The following is a 16,824-nucleotide window of genomic DNA, read 5'->3' as shown; positions in this document are numbered from 1 at the left end:
ATTTGTAGGTGGGTGATGGGTACGGCACGAGTTGCAGGTCCGAAAGAGATGGCGCCAAACGTGAGGTTGCCGCGGTGATGGGTTCAGAGAGGTCGTCATTGATGATGGCTTCATGACACGACGGTTGTGGCTACACAAAGAAGAAGAAGAAGAAGACAGGGCCATGTCTGGACAGAGAAGGAAGCAGAAAGAATAAGAAGAAGGAAAAGAAGAAAGAAAAAAGAGAGAAAAAAACATCATTAATTATTTTTAGTCTTAGTTGGCATCCTAGTCATCATCTTGGACAATTTTTGTTGCGTAAGCATGCCACATCATCGTTCTAAATGGTTACCTAACCGCGTTAGTACTAAGTCAGTAATTTCCGTCAATAAATTTAACAGAACCACCACATTGAGGCTAATTTGAAAAATTGAGACGTGATTGAACAAAAGAAAATATTAGGTTCTTAATTTAAAAATGAACAAAAATTAAGATATTTGCGACCAGCTAGAGACAAAGGCCGGCGAGGCTCGACCTTGCCTAGCCAAATCATCATCTTTGGACAATTTTTGTCGTGTAAGCACGCCAAATCATCGTTCTAAACGGTTACCTAACCGTTTTAGTACCAAGTTAGTAATTTCGTCGATAGATCGGAAAAAGTTAAGATATTCGCAGTATCATTATCTCTTAATTTGGCTACCGTCCTTTGGGGCTCTTCCTAGCCGAAGCCTAGTATCTCGGTATTTAAATCCAGTTAGGTCATAATTTGACCTAGCTTTTATTAGTATATTTTTGCATCGACTCATTCTACCTTCTCTTTTAGGAAAATAAAAGAAGAAAAAGAGAAAGAAAAGAAACGTTAATTCTACCTTTCAACCTTCACTAATTTTTCATTTCATTTATGTTATCTTTATGACATAGTTGCTGTCTTAAGGTTGAAACATAACATGATAGCCAATATATATTCCTCATTTTTATTCTTTGAAGCCAAATATACTCCCTAATTTTCTTTAACCTAAATACATATATAGCAGCATATATATATACACACACATATATATTTATATATATAGAAGGATAATAGCATCTCGAGATAGATAGATCCATAGTTAGCGACCTCAAGCTACTTAAAATTTAATAATCTACACTACCCTAGCAGGCTAGCATTGGAGATGCGAGGAATCGTTAGGAGAAAAGGGACCGGCATCTACAGAACTAGAGAAATCACCGGGCATTCTCTTGGGGCCTATTTGGTAATCATTTTGTTTCTTTATTTTTTTTTTTTCGGTTTTTTGTTTTTCGGAACAAAAAAAAAAACAGGAATCCATTTGGTAACGTTAGTTAATTTTTCTATTGCCCGGATGAGAAAAGTGATCAGGGAATAGATTTGAAACATAAACAAGAAGTAAAAAAAACCTACGTCTTTATGTCCGAGAATAATTTATGAAACAAGTCATTTTCTTTTTTTTTTTCTTTTCCCTTTTTCCTTCTTTCTTCTTCCTTCTTTAGCCGGTCACCGAGCCTCGGCGATGGCCGGCAAGGTCGACCTCGCGGTGGCCTGGCGAGGTCGACCTCGTGGTGGCCTGGCGAGGCCGACCTCGTGGTGGCTCGGTGAGGAGGAAGAAGAATGGAGGAAAAAAAGAAAAGAAAAAAAATTAGAAAAATCTCAAAAAATTCCACATCACAAAATTTTTTTAGGGTCATACCGAAAGCTTTTCTCTTCTTTTTCTATCCGAGAATATATATTTTGTACAGTTACCAAATGCTTTCGTCTGCTTAGAAACTCGTTCAGGGAATAATGATAGAAAAAACTATTTCTGAAAAAAAAAATTATTTCCGAGAACGGAAATGTTACCAAACCCACCCTTAGTATAATGTGCCATATAGTATTGAGACTAAGGCTCTTTCCGTCAAGTGTCAATACGACGGGTGTACCATTTAATATGTTATAGCATAAGGTCCCTCAGTTTCACCACGGATCAACGCATCGGGGTGTCTCACTTTCAAAAATTTGGCAATCTCGCCAGAAAAACTAGCGAGCCCGACGTTTTTAGGTCAAACATACTCGTGATTGCACCTAATTCATTCACACATTCTTTGGAGTTGATTTCAGTGATTAATGAACAATGGAATTGACTCGTGGTTTAGGCGAACGGGCACTAACCTTCTCGTTCTTGGACCACAAATCTGAATTTCAGCTTACGTTTTTACTTCCTCTTTTATTGGCCGAAAGCTTCCGTTTTACTTGATCCATGAGATAATGAGACATTACGAGCTTAATCATGTAAGGGGGCTTCTTCTCGTCCTAAGAGAGAACATAGAAGGGTGTGTTTGTATAAGTGAAAAAGTTTTTCGCAAATTAGTTTTGTGGACCATTATATATTGGTTTGCTGAAATCGATCAGCCGATGAAAAATCATTTACAGCAAAAAAAAAAACAATGCATGTTTAAAGTTAGGAAAATTAATTCCATAACCTAAAAAATGGGAAAGTATTTTCCTGAAAAATAATTTATCGGAAAATATTTTCTTTTATCATGATATTTTTTTCCAAAACAAACACACCCCTAGTAATAATTCAACGTTACCGTCATGTGACCTCATAGGATACTCCTGTTGCAAATTTTAGTTGTCCTAACTTTCATATTAAAGTTTTGAGTATAAAATATCTCTGAAGTACTTATCACTCTAAAAGCAAATTAGTTTACTCATTAACTCTATGTAAATCTTTGTTTAATTAAATATTGCAATTTTTTTTTAATTTGGATTTAGGATTCCCCTTATTCCTTTATTCAAATATAACGCAAGAAATTAATGACGGAAATGAAATTCCTTGCTAGTGGTGACTTTTGAGTTAAGAGACTCAACACCATAAGATTCTACCACTCCATGAAATTTTTTATTTTTATTTTGGGGGGGGGGGGGGGGGGGGTGGGTGAGATTGTATTAGATAGTATTAGAAAAATAACAGAATAATACTATAAGGGCTAGACTACGAAGATTTGAAATTTGAGAGACTAAAAGTGTAATTCTGTAAAAAACAAAGAAACATATATATATATATATATATATATATATATATATAAAATTTATTAGTTATGTGTATGTGTTTCCTCCATAACTTCCTATTTCTAAGAGCATTAGCTATATAACATGCACTTATCGAACTCAAGCTAGCTTTGATAATCAATGAATTTAGTATCCTTGAGTTACCATCTTCCGTCCAATAGTAGTCGAGTCATATCGATCGTTTTGGAATCAAAGCTGTTAAATGCGATGAAGAGTTTTCGACGGAATTATGCCTTTCTCTAGTTAGATCCACCCCAAATACTCGCGAACTAGTATTAACCCAAAAATAGAAATTGGATTTCCTAATTTTCCTTGATTGTGGCTGACATACAAGAAAGATATAACACATGAATATTAAAAAAAAGAAGAAGAGATTATGGATACGATTTGCACTTCATTTACTCTCATCATAGTTGACTTCTTGTATGTTTATTGAGTAATTCTACCCCCTTTGGTTTTCACCCATTTGAAGGTGATGGCAGAGTCTATATAAAGAGCGGGAGAGCTTTGGAATTGGCATCACCAAAATCCAAGCTTTGGCGAGCTTGGAGAAGAACATGATGAGGTCCTCAATGGCCTCCTTGGTTGCCACTCTACTGGTGGTAATAGCATCTCTTAGCTTGCCGACGGAAGCCACCGAAAACCTTGGTATTACGATACACACTTCACTTCCTGGGAAATCTCCTCCGCCGCCCGACTCTCATCCTCCTCCTCCTCCTCCTCCATGGTGGCAGTGGCAGCCTTTGCCTCCACCATGGATCCATAAGTCTCCACCCCCTCCACCGCCCAAAACGCCTCCTCATCCTCGGTGGCCACTGCCACCTCCGTTTTTCAAGTCTCCACCTCCTCCGCCACCCACGCCACCACTGCCACCGCCAAGATCTCCTCCACCACCGCCACCACCACTGCCCAAGTCACCACCTCCTCCGCCACCCACGCCACCGCCACCGCCACCGCCACCGCCAAGATCTCCTCCACCACCGCCACCGCCACCGCCAAGATCTCCTCCACCACCGCCACCGCCACCGCCACCGCCACCGCCACCGCCCAAGTCACCACCTCCTCCGCCACCTCCACCACCCACGCCTCCTCCGCCACCCAAGTCACCACCTCCTTCAACACCTCCACCACCCAAGTCACCACCTCCTCCACCGCCACCTCCTCCAACACCACCACCACCACCGTCACCACCTCCACCACCACCTCCGACACCCAAGTCACCCCAAGTCACCACCTCCACCTCCTCCAACACCACCACCACCACCCACTCCTCCGCCGCCACCACCGCCAAAATCACCACCTCCTCCGACACCTCCAACAACCACGCCTCCTCCATCACCCAAGTCACCACCTCCTTCGACACCTCCACCACCCAAGTCACCACCTCCTCCACCGCCACCTCCTCCAACACCACCACCACCCACTCCTCCGCCACCACCACCGCCAAAGTCACCACCTCCTCCGATACCTCCACCACCCAAGTCACCACCGCCGCCTCCTCCAAACACCTCCACCACCCACGCCTCCTTCACCGCCACCTCCTCCAACACCACCACCACCCACTCCTCCGCCACCACCACCACCAAAGTCACCACCTCCTCCGATACCTCCAACATCCACGCCTCCTCCACCACCCAAGTCACCACCTCCTCCACCGCCACCTCCTCCAACACCACCACCACCCACTCCTCCGCCACCACCGCCGCCAAAGTCACCACCTCCTCCGACACCTCCACCACCCAAGTCACCCACCCTCCACACCACCACCACCACCCACCCACTCCTCCGCCACCACCACCGCCAAAGTCACCACCTCCTCCGACACCTCCACCACCCACGCCTTCTCCACCGCCACCTCCTCCAACACCATCACCACCCACTCCTCCGCCACCACCACCGCCAAAGTCACCACCTCCTCCAACACCTCCACCACCCACGCCACCCAAGTCACCACCTCCTTCAACACCTCCACCACCCAAATCACCACCTCCTCCACCGCCACCTCCTCCAACACCACCACCACCCACTCCTCCGCCACCACCACCGCCAAAGTCCTCCCTCCGACACCTCCACCACCCAAGTCACCACCTCCACCTCCTCCAACACCACCACCACCACCCACTCCTCCGCCACCACCACCAAAAAAACCACCACCTCCTCCGACACCTCCAACACCCACGCCTCCTCCACCACCCAAGTCACCACCTCCTTCGACACCTCCACCACCCAAGTCCACCACCCACCTCCTCCACCACCACCTCCTCCAACACCACCACCACCCACTCCTCCGCCACCACCACCGCCAAAGTCACCACCTCCTCCGATACCTCCACCACCCAAGTCACCACCGCCGCCTCCTCCTCCACCTCCACCACCCACGCCTCCTTCACCGCCACCTCCTCCAACACCACCACCACCCACTCCTCCGCCACCACCACCGCCAAAGTCACCACCTCCTCCGACACCTCCAACATCCACGCCTCCTCCACCACCCAAGTCACCACCTCCTCCACCGCCACCTCCTCCAACACCACCACCACCCACTCCTCCGCCACCACCGCCGCCAAAGTCACCACCTCCTCCGACACCTCCACCACCCAAGTCACCACCGCCACCTCCTCCAACACCACCACCACCGCCGCCAAAGTCACCACCTCCTCCGACACCTCCACCACCCACGCCTTCTCCACCGCCACCTCCTCCAACACCATCACCACCCACTCCTCCACCACCACCGCCGCCAAAGTCACCACCTCCTCCGACACCTCCACCACCCACGCCTTCTCCACCGCCACCTCCTCCAACACCATCACCACCCACTCCTCCACCACCACCGCCGCCAAAGTCACCAACTCCTCCAACACCCACGCCTCCTCCACCACCCAAGTCACCACCTCCTTCGACACCTCCACCACCCACTCCTCCGCCGCCGCCGCCGCCGCCGCCGCCACCTCCACCACCACCACCACCCAAGTCACCACTCCCTCCGACACCTCCACCACCCACGCCTTCTCCACCACCGCCTTCACCCACCACCGTCACCACCTCCTCCGACGCCTCCACCACCGCCACCACCTCCAACACCACCCCCACCCACACCTCCGCCACCACCGCCACCTCCGCCACCTCCGCCACCACCGCCACCACCACCCAAGTCACCACTCCCTCCGACACCTCCACCGCCCACGCCTCCTCCACCACCGCCTCCCCCAACACCACCACGACCCACTCCTCCTCCGCCGCCACCACCACCACCACCACCACCACCCAAGTCACCACCTCCTCTGACACCTCCACCACCGCCACCACCTCCAACACCACTCCCACCCACACCTCCGCCACCACCGCCACCGCCATCGCCAACACCACCTCCACCACCTCCTCTGACACCCCCACCACCCACAACACCTCCACCCCCTAGATCGCCATCGCTACCACTACCGCCATTGCCACCGCTACCGCCATTGCCACCGCTACCGCCATTACCACCGCTACCCATTACCATCGGTTAATAGGCCTCATCCACCACCACCCAAGCCTAACAAGCCTCCTCCACCACCGCCACCCCCGCGGGCTCAGATCTCCTCCTCCTCCTCCTAGGCGTGGAGATGACTAGGGAATGTATGTCACTCGCAAGGTGAGACACTCTCAAGAATAACCGAATCCAAACAATCTGCTTACATAAGTCCAGTATTGATGATCATTGTCCCAATAACCGACTTTCTTATTCGATCATGCAATGTGTTTCTGTTTCATGCATTATTCACTATTTAAAATAACAGGAAATTGATTTCTTTAGCAAATGATAGAAAAATTATTAATTATCTATCTTTTGCAGGATATGGACACAAGAAACATCAAGAATAAGGGGAGGCTCAAGGTCCTTGGTGAAAGGGAGCTCCTAATAAAACATTCATAATCTTTGAGGCAATCGTCCCCACTTATCTTGGCTTTCATATGATGTTGCTCTCGACTGCGAGTGTCGATGTTGGTGTAACGTCTTGTTTGTAGTGAAATGAAAGTGCAATATTGCCTCGAAAAGTTTCAGATTTCTTTTGGTGATTGCCCGATTCCATATAGAATGATTTAATACTTAAATTTCAAATGCAGTTCCAAGAGGGCCAAAGGTCATTTGAATAAGTTGATAAATTCCGCATTATTCCGGTACAAAATTTTAGAATATCTCATCATCATATCATCATTTAACATAAAATTCCGGCTATTGGTGAATATTTCGATGAAGGAATCATTAAATATATTTAAAAGAACGCACTTGAATGCGTAAAAATGACGCCTTTGTTGAAACTGCCGGAAGAAAACTGATTTCTTTCTCTGATCCCTTTTCTCAATCTCACGACATAGATGGAATTTGCATATATACGTGTGTTGTTAGGAAGGGCTGGTTTTATATTGGTACATCGATCAAATAATAATAAGTTTAAATCAACGCCCGAGATTTTCTATCCGATAATTTTTGCATTAATATATTTGTAATTTCCATGATAATCGGACCACTTAATGACATAATTTTATACATCCATGATCTAGCCAATCTTCCGGGGATTTTCTTAATATTTTCGCGATTTTTAGCGACACAGGATGCTACTGTAATGGTTCAATACCATCAAAATCATGATATAACTTATGTGGTTCGTGTACCTCCCCTAATGTTCAAATGGCCCTTTCTTTGACAGGGCAAAAGAATAATCAAGAGGTCAACAAGGGTTGCTTGAGATTACTTAATTCTTTTGGCCTCCAAAAAAAATTATGAGAAATCGATTATCTAGGATGCTAAATAAATAACAAATGAAGAGTAGAGTATTTAATTCGGAAATAAAAAATCAAAAAAAGTCATAAACCTTTTAATTGGGTTAATTTAGTCATAAACCTTTTGCATTTGTACTGATTTAGTTCATCCGGCCTGAAATCTGACGTGGACACCGGCCGTCCGGCTAGCGCCAGCGTGGACAATTTTTAATACTGAATTGGCCGTTATATGTCAGTCATTTGCAGCCAAAATTGGCCGGATAAACTCAATTGGCACAAATGCAAAAGCTTTATGACTAAATTGATCGAATTGAAATGTTTAAGACTGAACTGGTACCAATACAATATGTTTATGACTTTTTTTGTACTTCTTTATATTTAATTCGAGTTTAGTCGTTCAAAAAGAACAACGTGAGTTCAGATGATGCCTTGGTATTACTAAAAGAGCGACACGTGAATAAAAAGGTGACTCGGCTTTATGATTATTATTGTGATTAGGCTTCACTGCCTAGCCATTTTCAATAAATGAAGTTTCATGACGGATGTTGGAATATACATAAACTTTGCATGACCCGATTAAATTTTGTTATCACATGAAGTTAATTAAGGAAAGAAAACCCATTAACTTTATGTTTCAACTTAAACAGCTATAATGATGGAAAATGTGTTCGTAGGAAAAAGCCAACTAACCTTACAAAATTGAAAGCACAATCCAATGCATATGGATGGACATGCAGAGAACGATGCGCAGTTACCACATAGAGACCCACCAATCTGTAAGATAGTTACCACATAGAGACCCACCAATCTCTAAGATAGGGTCATATCATATTCATATCGTATGTCGTCCATTTGCCAAAGACTCGTCTCCTTACAGGAGGCATCGCCACAAGATGCGGTCCATGTCATGTACCTGGCCACAAGTATCTTGATTGAAGTCCCATATTGTGTCATGTAAGTGGACTTAAAGTCCCACGTCCCTCCATATAAATGAACTAAAATCTCATGTCATTTCATTTCTTATTATCATCCTTTTAAGAGAGGAGGCCATATATACATACCACCGTAGGTTGTGACTAGAGCCTATGTTGTATACATGGCAAAATTGCATGGTAAAAAGCATGTTTCCAAGTGAATCATCCCAACCACAAAATCCAAAGCTCATGTAGTCCATTATATCTTTTTAATCTATGGGAAAAAGCCGCCAAAAACTCTCAAACTATGCCTACTGTGACAGATATATCCTAAACTTTTTTCTATGACACAAAAAATCATAAATTTGTACATGTGTGACATATCCGCCCTCCGTCAAAATTCCATCAATAGGAATCGTTAAAAATTTGCCTACATGGATGCCAAAAGGAAAACGGTGTTAACATGACGCTCATGTGATTTTGGTTGAAAAATCATTTAACGGAACCTTGACAGATAGTTCAAAGTGGATATAGTTGGGGTTTTTGATATCATAATAAAAAATTTAGAGTAAATGCGTAACGATGGACATAGTTTTGGGCTTTTGGTGGTTTTTTCCCTTAATCTAAAGACCAAGGTAATCAATCCCTTGACTTTACATGCACTACCCAATAATTAATATATATACACATAAATATATCAAATAAGTTGACATCATCAAACAAGCCCTTATTATAAAAAGACGTACTTCCAAGATCTGTAATAGTCCCATAATCGTCACCCAATTCCCGTGGGGGACATTTTTCTCTCTCTATTGTGTTTAAATGCTAGACATCGACATATTATATATACCAAATGAATAATAAACCAACTTTAGAGAATTCAGCAAGACAAAAGTTAATCATTGCATCTTACATAGGCTTGCCGAAATTCATGGAAGAGATAAGATGGGGTGTCTTGCATCTTTTTGTCCTTTTGCCGAGCCTATGGACCTCATAATCTGCTATTTGTCTTATGTCCGTGGTCTTTCAAATTCGCCTCCTCGTTCTCGGAAGACAATCCCATTAAAACTTCATGCATGGTCATTGGAGAAATTGAACCTAAGGCGTTTTCCAGAATTTTCGCTCAAGTCGTATTTCGACGGTGATTATGTAGTTTCATTTTTCTTGTAATTTTCATAAAAAATACATCTATTTCGGCGTCCATTATAAAAATAGCCACATTTAATCCGACGTGTCGGTGACATGGCACTAGGCGCAAGATTGAGGACATTACAATGACTGCTGTAGTTAATGGAAAATTATTAGGTATTCCCGGCCTACGTTAAAGGGTGTAAACATGGAGAAAACTGATCCGAAGATGGGAAGCCCCCACGTAATATGCAGTTTCCACCTTTGAATGGCATATCACAGTTGTGTCTTCATTTAACCTATAGAAAACCACATGGAGTTTGGGGCCCTTTAGACTTTTTAGGGGTGGACAGCAACTCCAAAGGGTAGCATAGATGTAAGAAAACTCATGCTACGATCGTGTACATTATACTGCGAAGTTATTTTACACTGGTTAAAGTATTTTGTGCGCTTACCAGGATAGGGTCTATGGGCGATCAAGAGGGTCCGTGGCCGAGGATAGCAACCTCCATTGCACTCTCGGAGGCGCTCGCCTAGGGGTCAGTCCTAGTTGGCTGAGCCTATGTCATAATTTATGGCATTCATTGTGCTGCACCATGTGACTTAACAGGCCTAGAAGCGATCTAGTCCTAACCCAATAGCATTCGACTCATTTGTTCGAGGGTTACTGAAACGTTGCTTGGAAAGCGCTAACGAGGATGCATATGTATCTTGTACATGCGTGCCTGTTTGCATGTATCTTGTATCCCTGTGATCAGATCGGTCCTAGGTTTCACACTCACCAGACAAAGGGGTGTTGTAGTGTACTAGGAATGCGATATGGACTGAATATGTCAGATGCATTTGTGCCTAGGACCATTCAAGTAACGTGAACGTTGCTATGGATCATTAACTCAATTTCAGTTTCTGTGTCTTCACAATCCCATAGAGACCAAACTTTTACAATTTCTCAGAGTCTGTCTCAAGTAATGTTCCTGAAAGTCCATGGCTCTTGTGATGAAGAGTGAAACGAGTGAATTACACTCCAGTCTGCTTCTCTCTGAGGAATTTAAAGACGACACAATACAAAAGAACTAACCAAAATGGCTTTTAGGAGTCATATACGGCAAGTCGTCGAAACCGCCGGGGCTTCGATCCCCTCCATTAGTCAGTATTTCCTTGGACTGCTCCGGCAAGACAGACCGGATCCTGACCGTTGGCTTCCGAGGTGGCAAACGCGGCGCGGGATCTTCGCCCTTCAAAATCCTAGCGGCCTCCTTCATGGCAGGCCTCTTCTCAGGGTCGGCATGCACGCAGCAGAGTCCCACTCTCAGCATCCTCACCATCTCGGCCTCGTTGAACCGGCCTCTCAGCCTCCGATCGACGGCCGAGATCAATTTCCCCTTCTCCCACTGGCCCCACACCCAGTCGACCAGGATGACCCCGCCTCGGTCAACCGGCAGCCGCCCCGTGGCGACCTCCAGCACCACCACCCCGAAGCTGTACACGTCGGTCTTCGTCGTGGGCACGCCGTAGTACACGTACTCGGGTGCCAAGTACCCCATTGTCCCTGCCGGTATCGTCACCGCTCTGGTCCTGCAGCTGTGCTCGTACACCTCCGCCAAGCCAAAATCCCCCAATTTGGCGTTGAACTCCGAATCGAGCATAATGTTGCAGCTCTTCACATCTCTGTGAATGATCTGCCTCTCGCACTCTTCATGTAGATAGGCGAGGGCCGAGGCGACTCCAAGGACAATTTTTTTCCGCTGTTCCCAGGAGAGGAACTTCGCTGAGTGCGAACAGTTGTGAAGGAACGTGTCCAAGCTACCATTGGGCATGTATTCATATATCAGGAGCAGTTCATTCCCCTCACAGCACCAACCCTGAAGCTGGACTAGATTCTTGTGCCGCAAGCAACCGACCATGGTGGCGAACTCGGTTGTGAACGGGCACCGGCAATTCATGATCCGATTATCGCGGTCGAACCTCTTGACAGCCACAGTCCCGCCGGATGGCAGAGACCCCTGGTAGACAGTGGCCGATGCACCCTCACCAATGATCTTGCTCCTGCTGAATCCCATTGTGGCTGCTCTGATTTCTGCAAGTGAGAGTCTAGTTGGGACCTTGTTCAACTGGAATCTTGGGCCTTCTTGGGTTCTGATTTTTCTCTGCCTTGAGTTCTTTATCAGATAAAAACCAGCCACACTCAAAATCAAGATCAAGGAAATTAGGAAAGCTGCTAAACCTCCGAGTCCGAGAGCCATGTCCCTTGTCTTTGTTCCTGCATCACGGCGATCAGACTCAGAGCCGTCCATATCAATGATCGAATCTTCGGTCGAGCACGTTGAACACTCCCCTTCGTGGACATTGTCGTTAGCCGAAGTCGAAGTCGGCAAAAGCCCGAAAGTCCTGAACCTCCAGTGACTAACAATATGAACTGCGGAACCCTTGCCATTTGAAGCAGAGAACCCAACGTGCATATACTCCTTGAAGTGCCTGGAGAGATCAATCTGTGCGACCAGTGCAGGACTTGTTGGCCTGATGTGCGAATAACTGATCCAAATGCGTACCAATTTGACCGCATTCCTGTACTCGATCCAGGTGGTGATCTGCTTCCCGCTTTTCAGATCGACCCCTCTTGAGACCACGTCGACTGAAGCCAGGGAATACACCGAATTCACATCGATGCCGATGTGGTTCCCGTTGATGTCCCCGAATGAAGGGTCGAAGCTCGTGTCCATCTCAACAGCGACGAAGGACGATTCTTGCGATCCGAACGCCGGCGCAGGGAGGCCCAAGTACCCATCCTGAGGGCTGAAAGAATCGGTGTCCGACGTGATCAAGAACGCCAGGCCATCGCCGAAAGGGCACGAGGGGTTGCGGAGAATGATGAATGAGAAGCGGCAGAAGAAAGACGCGGAAGAGTTCGACGAAGAATCAAGAAAGCGAACCGGGTGCGCGTAGAAGGCCCTGCTGATGCCGCTGGAAGCAGAAGAGTAAGAGTAAGAGGAAAAAGGAGCGCAGCGACTGATGTTTTGCGTGAGGCTGATGGAATGGTTGCCGAAGGAAGCGTCGCCATAGAGAGTGACGTTGCGGGCGTGCAGGGATATGTCGGACACCGAGGGCGCAAAGAGGAGGAGGAGGAGGAAGAAGAAGAAGAGATAGAAAGAGATGGGTAGGGCAAAACAGGAAGGCATCGCTTGTACAACAAACAGGGGGAATATGCAGAAGCGGAACAATGAATAAAAGATTCGATCTGTGATGGGGTTAAGCGAAGGGAAACATGAAGGAAAAGCAGAGAGAGTGAGAGAGAGGGAGCGAAGCCGAACGAGAATCGAGCGGGAAATTGAAACAGAATAACGAGAAAAACAGTCGTCGAGATTGATCCCAAGGTGGAGATTCCATTTCCTTTCCCTCGCCTATGCCAGAGAGCACAGGGAGATGTCGTTTTTCTTCTTCAGAAAATCTTACAGTTCGTGATCTTGATCAATGAACATATATTTCTAACTTAATTACTGAATTCGATTTTCATACAAACGTACGAAAGTTTTGAATAAAAATCTTCTGAAAGATTGAAGTCTGGCCTGCTAGCCAATGGAAGTTGCTTAGCCTTTGCCTGTGCTTAATTTGGTATCTCATATCCAGAGATGGTGGGATTACCTCAAGTGTCCCAAGTTTACATCTAGAAACACCATACAATTGATTCACCTTAAATTTGCTTCATCATCATTCCCACCCATTTATCAAATAAAGTAATGGACATAAGAAATCGTATCGACTAAGTAATCCTAACGCCTATATACTATATAAGTACATGCACTACTACTTTCACATGATAATGAACCTCATGCGGATGGGATCGATAGTCACGCCGTATCAAATATTTTTCCCTCGTCATGCCGTGCGGTCGATCATAGCAAGGGAGATTTAATCACAGCAAGTCCTGTTTTATAATTATGGTTGGTGATTGACTAATAGGTTGCTTTTCTGTATGTCACGGGTTCCGTTTTGTGGACCTCGTATTTGGCTTCTAATTACTCTAAGCTGCCTTGTGTTGCTGATTGTGGTGGCTTAAATTGATGTACTTCATTGTATTTCGGAGATACTACAAGTAGAATCTTTTCTTTTCATTCCAGACCCGTGTTACTCTGTAAATCCAATAGTCAAATATGACCCGAGATAGGCCCAATTTTGCACACTACAGAAATTTCTGATTTTCAATTTCCAAAAGTGAATTATGAAACTAGAAGTTGAATGCTTTCCAATGCAAGAAAAAGGTCAAAGTTTTACAAGACCAACTGAACCCCCATTCCATAACCATAAGGAATTCAGGAATTGCACAGACTTTGAGACCTCTTAGTTTGAGAATAGGCTAGGTGAGGAAGGCTAAGCAAAGAGCTTCTCATGGGTTGATGGCAATGCTCCGCTACCCCTTAAGCAGCATTTCGTATATGTTCGGACTGTTGGCAATGCTCCACTCCCTGGCACTTTCTTCACATCATTGCTGAGTATCCGTAAGAAGAAAGAGCAAGTCCAACAAAATGGCAGGGAGCAGTTCTGAACAAGCGGGTCATGGGTGGCTTGACAACAACAAAATGGTAGGCTTTATGGTTTCACTCCAACGAGTTCTTAGTTGATCAACCTTAACACAACATAGATAGCAGCTAGAAAGAGCTTGAAATGGTCAGAGATCAGATACCCAATAGAAGGTTGGAGATGCTTACAACCAGCTAGAAATGAATACACTAACTTACAGGAAGAAATGAAGACATAGCAGCTCCAGAACCTGTATACAAATTTTCGATATTGGCGTAAATTAAACTTTTATAGTTCTTGTATTCCCGGGGAAAAATTTCGCAAACTACATTGGAATTGCGAAAACGAGCAATCTAAAGAAGGAGCCACGGCTTCCAGCTCTAGAGACTCTTTGCGCTTGAGGTACTGATGCAAAATGGTTAACCGCGCCGTCTCGAATGCGAAGTAACCGATCGCAGAGAAACACGCGCTGTGGACGACCCGCGGCCCCATCCCGCGAGTGAACCCGACCAGCCCTTCCTCCTTCAAGATCTGCTTCACCATCGCGGTAACCCCGCCGTACATCACCGCGCCGACCTTGCTCGCGGCCTCTGCGCGAACCTGAGTCATCAGCCTCGTCTTAACCACGTCCAGAGGCGTGGTCAGCGACGCGGATATGGCGCCGGCGAGCGCCCCGCAGCAAACGCTCTGCAGGGGCTCCATGCTGGCCTGCTTGGTCTTGCTCAAAACCGCAGCTTTCAAGTACTCGAACGAAGAGTAACTCAGAACACCCGCAGGCAAATTCCTCAACAGGGTAGCGGAATACCCAGCATAAAGCCCCAGCACGCCATCCTTTTCCAAGATCCTCAGCAGCACCTCCCAAGATCGTCCCTTCGCGCCCGCTTGCATCCTCTGCGTAATCAATTCTTTGGGCACCATGATAGCAGAAGACACGATGTTTCCCATCGCGCCGGCGGTCGGCGGGATGAGCACGGCGGGGAAATCCTCCATCTTCGACAAGACCGACTTCCCGAACTCGCAGGTACCGAAGTACACAGCGGAAGACGCAGTGGACCCGACAATGACAGCGGAGACCCCGCTGTAGAACCCCAGGATACCTCTCGATTGGAACGTCTTCACGACCGCGTCGAGCGTGTTCTTGTACAGCTCCGAGGCGCCCTTGGTCTGGAGCTTGGTCTTGATGGTGTCGAGCGGGTGCAGGCACACGTAGGTGAACGCGCCGGCGATCCCGCCCCCGGCGGCGCCGATGAGGGCCCGCTCGGCGACGGAGAGGCTCTTCATGAGGGACCGCACTCGGGGGCTGTTTCTCGAGGCGGGCTTGAACCATTTCGAGTAATTAGGAGGAGGGGGCGGCGGGTTAGGGTTGTCGAGGGAGAGGGTGGCGGAGGAGAAATTGATGAGGCCGGTGGCGGCGGCGGCGGCGGCGGCGGCGGCCTTGGGGGGCCGTCGGGAGGGAGGAGGGGAGACGACGAGGGAGGTGAAGTGGGCGAAGAGGGTCGCGAACTCCGACGGGATCGGGCGGTGGTTGGGGCTCGGACATGGGAGGCCGAGCGATGCAGAGAGCCTTCCCTCCATATCTCTCTCTCTCTCTCTCTCTCTGCGTGCGCTCTGGTTTGGTGGTGGGAGGCGAGAGGACGGAGGTAGGACACGAACGCTGCGTTTTCTCGTAGGTTTGCCATACGAAGTCGTTTTTTTTCGGCTTTGTGGAAAGTAAGGGCTCGTTTTGCCGAGCCAAATGTGTAGATATAACTTGCTATTGATAAAGAAAATATTTTTCATCTTCGGCCGATTATTTCAAGCGATATGAAAAATTAATTTTTAAGAAAATATTTTCTGAATCATTTCTTTTCTGCATAACAAAGGGAGCCTAATTTGAGCTTTTCGATTCGAAAAAAAAAACCTCAAGATGGTTTCGATAATTAAAGTCTGAGCTCGTTTCACTAAAAAATGGGCGAAGTACTTTTAGAATATGATGGATTGATGAATGAATCGTCCAAGGTTGTGAATGGTTCATTGTTGATTTTGGAAGTAAATGACAATGAGATGGAAAAGTACGACTTTAGGAACAATGGTAGTAAGTGATATAAAATACAGGTAAATGTTGAATATTTTGATTGATTGCATATCTTTTCACAAAGAGTACAACGTGGGAATTTATACCATACTATCGACGGTTTCAAACAACGGTTTTTAAATTCAAATAAACAAATAACTTCATAATCTTATTTGCGGTAACAAGAAGTTACTCCACACAAAACTTATCTTCAAAGTTATCCAACGACACTTTTCCACAAGAAATTACAAGAATCCCAAAATAGTGGTAATAAACATTATTACCCAACAGTTACTTTTTTGTGTTGATTGTTCTCTGTCGATGACTTTGTCAATCAACTTCCTAAGTCTTGATGAAGGCTCTCTTCGATAACTTTTAGGATGTTGTCGATGACTTTCTTA

The 16,824-nt window shown here is 46.2% G+C and overlaps 2 protein-coding genes, 1 long non-coding RNA gene and 1 pseudogene across 4 annotated transcripts; 1 reads left to right on the top strand and 3 right to left on the bottom strand.

The window, feature by feature from the left end:
- Positions 1 to 3,559: 3,559 nt before the first annotated feature.
- Positions 3,560 to 4,544, bottom strand: LOC130138268 (uncharacterized). 2 transcript variants are annotated; one of them, XR_008816667.1, is made up of 3 exons: positions 4,431 to 4,544; positions 4,079 to 4,156; positions 3,560 to 3,841 (listed from the first exon to the last, which is right to left on the bottom strand). It is a non-coding gene; the product is annotated as an uncharacterized LOC130138268 (long non-coding RNA). The 2 variants fall into 2 exon arrangements; XR_008816668.1 differs by having other exon boundaries at positions 3,560 to 3,889; positions 4,106 to 4,156.
- Positions 4,545 to 10,302: 5,758 nt separating this feature from the next.
- On the top strand, positions 10,303 to 10,455 carry LOC115667008 (U1 spliceosomal RNA; annotated as a pseudogene).
- Positions 10,456 to 10,855: 400 nt separating this feature from the next.
- On the bottom strand, positions 10,856 to 13,198 carry LOC115667007 (L-type lectin-domain containing receptor kinase S.6). The gene has a single exon (XM_030588646.2). The coding sequence runs from the start codon at positions 13,029 to 13,031 to the stop codon at positions 10,929 to 10,931; it is 2,103 nt and encodes a 700-aa protein (XP_030444506.2). The 5' UTR covers positions 13,032 to 13,198; the 3' UTR covers positions 10,856 to 10,928.
- Positions 13,199 to 14,499: 1,301 nt separating this feature from the next.
- On the bottom strand, positions 14,500 to 16,010 carry LOC115669186 (protein MITOFERRINLIKE 1, chloroplastic). The gene has a single exon (XM_030590469.2). It carries the CDS (start codon positions 15,943 to 15,945, stop codon positions 14,659 to 14,661), a length of 1,287 nt encoding a protein of 428 aa, XP_030446329.2. The 5' UTR covers positions 15,946 to 16,010; the 3' UTR covers positions 14,500 to 14,658.
- Positions 16,011 to 16,824: the final 814 nt, after the last annotated feature.

Source organism: Syzygium oleosum, unplaced genomic scaffold, assembly GCF_021117445.2.
Source record: "Syzygium oleosum isolate NSW1041296 unplaced genomic scaffold, Sole_v2.1 Sole_v2.05, whole genome shotgun sequence".
NCBI lineage: Eukaryota > Viridiplantae > Streptophyta > Magnoliopsida > Myrtales > Myrtaceae > Syzygium > Syzygium oleosum.
The sequence above is the reverse complement of the archived record's forward strand: the minus strand, read 5'-3'. Positions and strand labels throughout refer to the sequence as shown.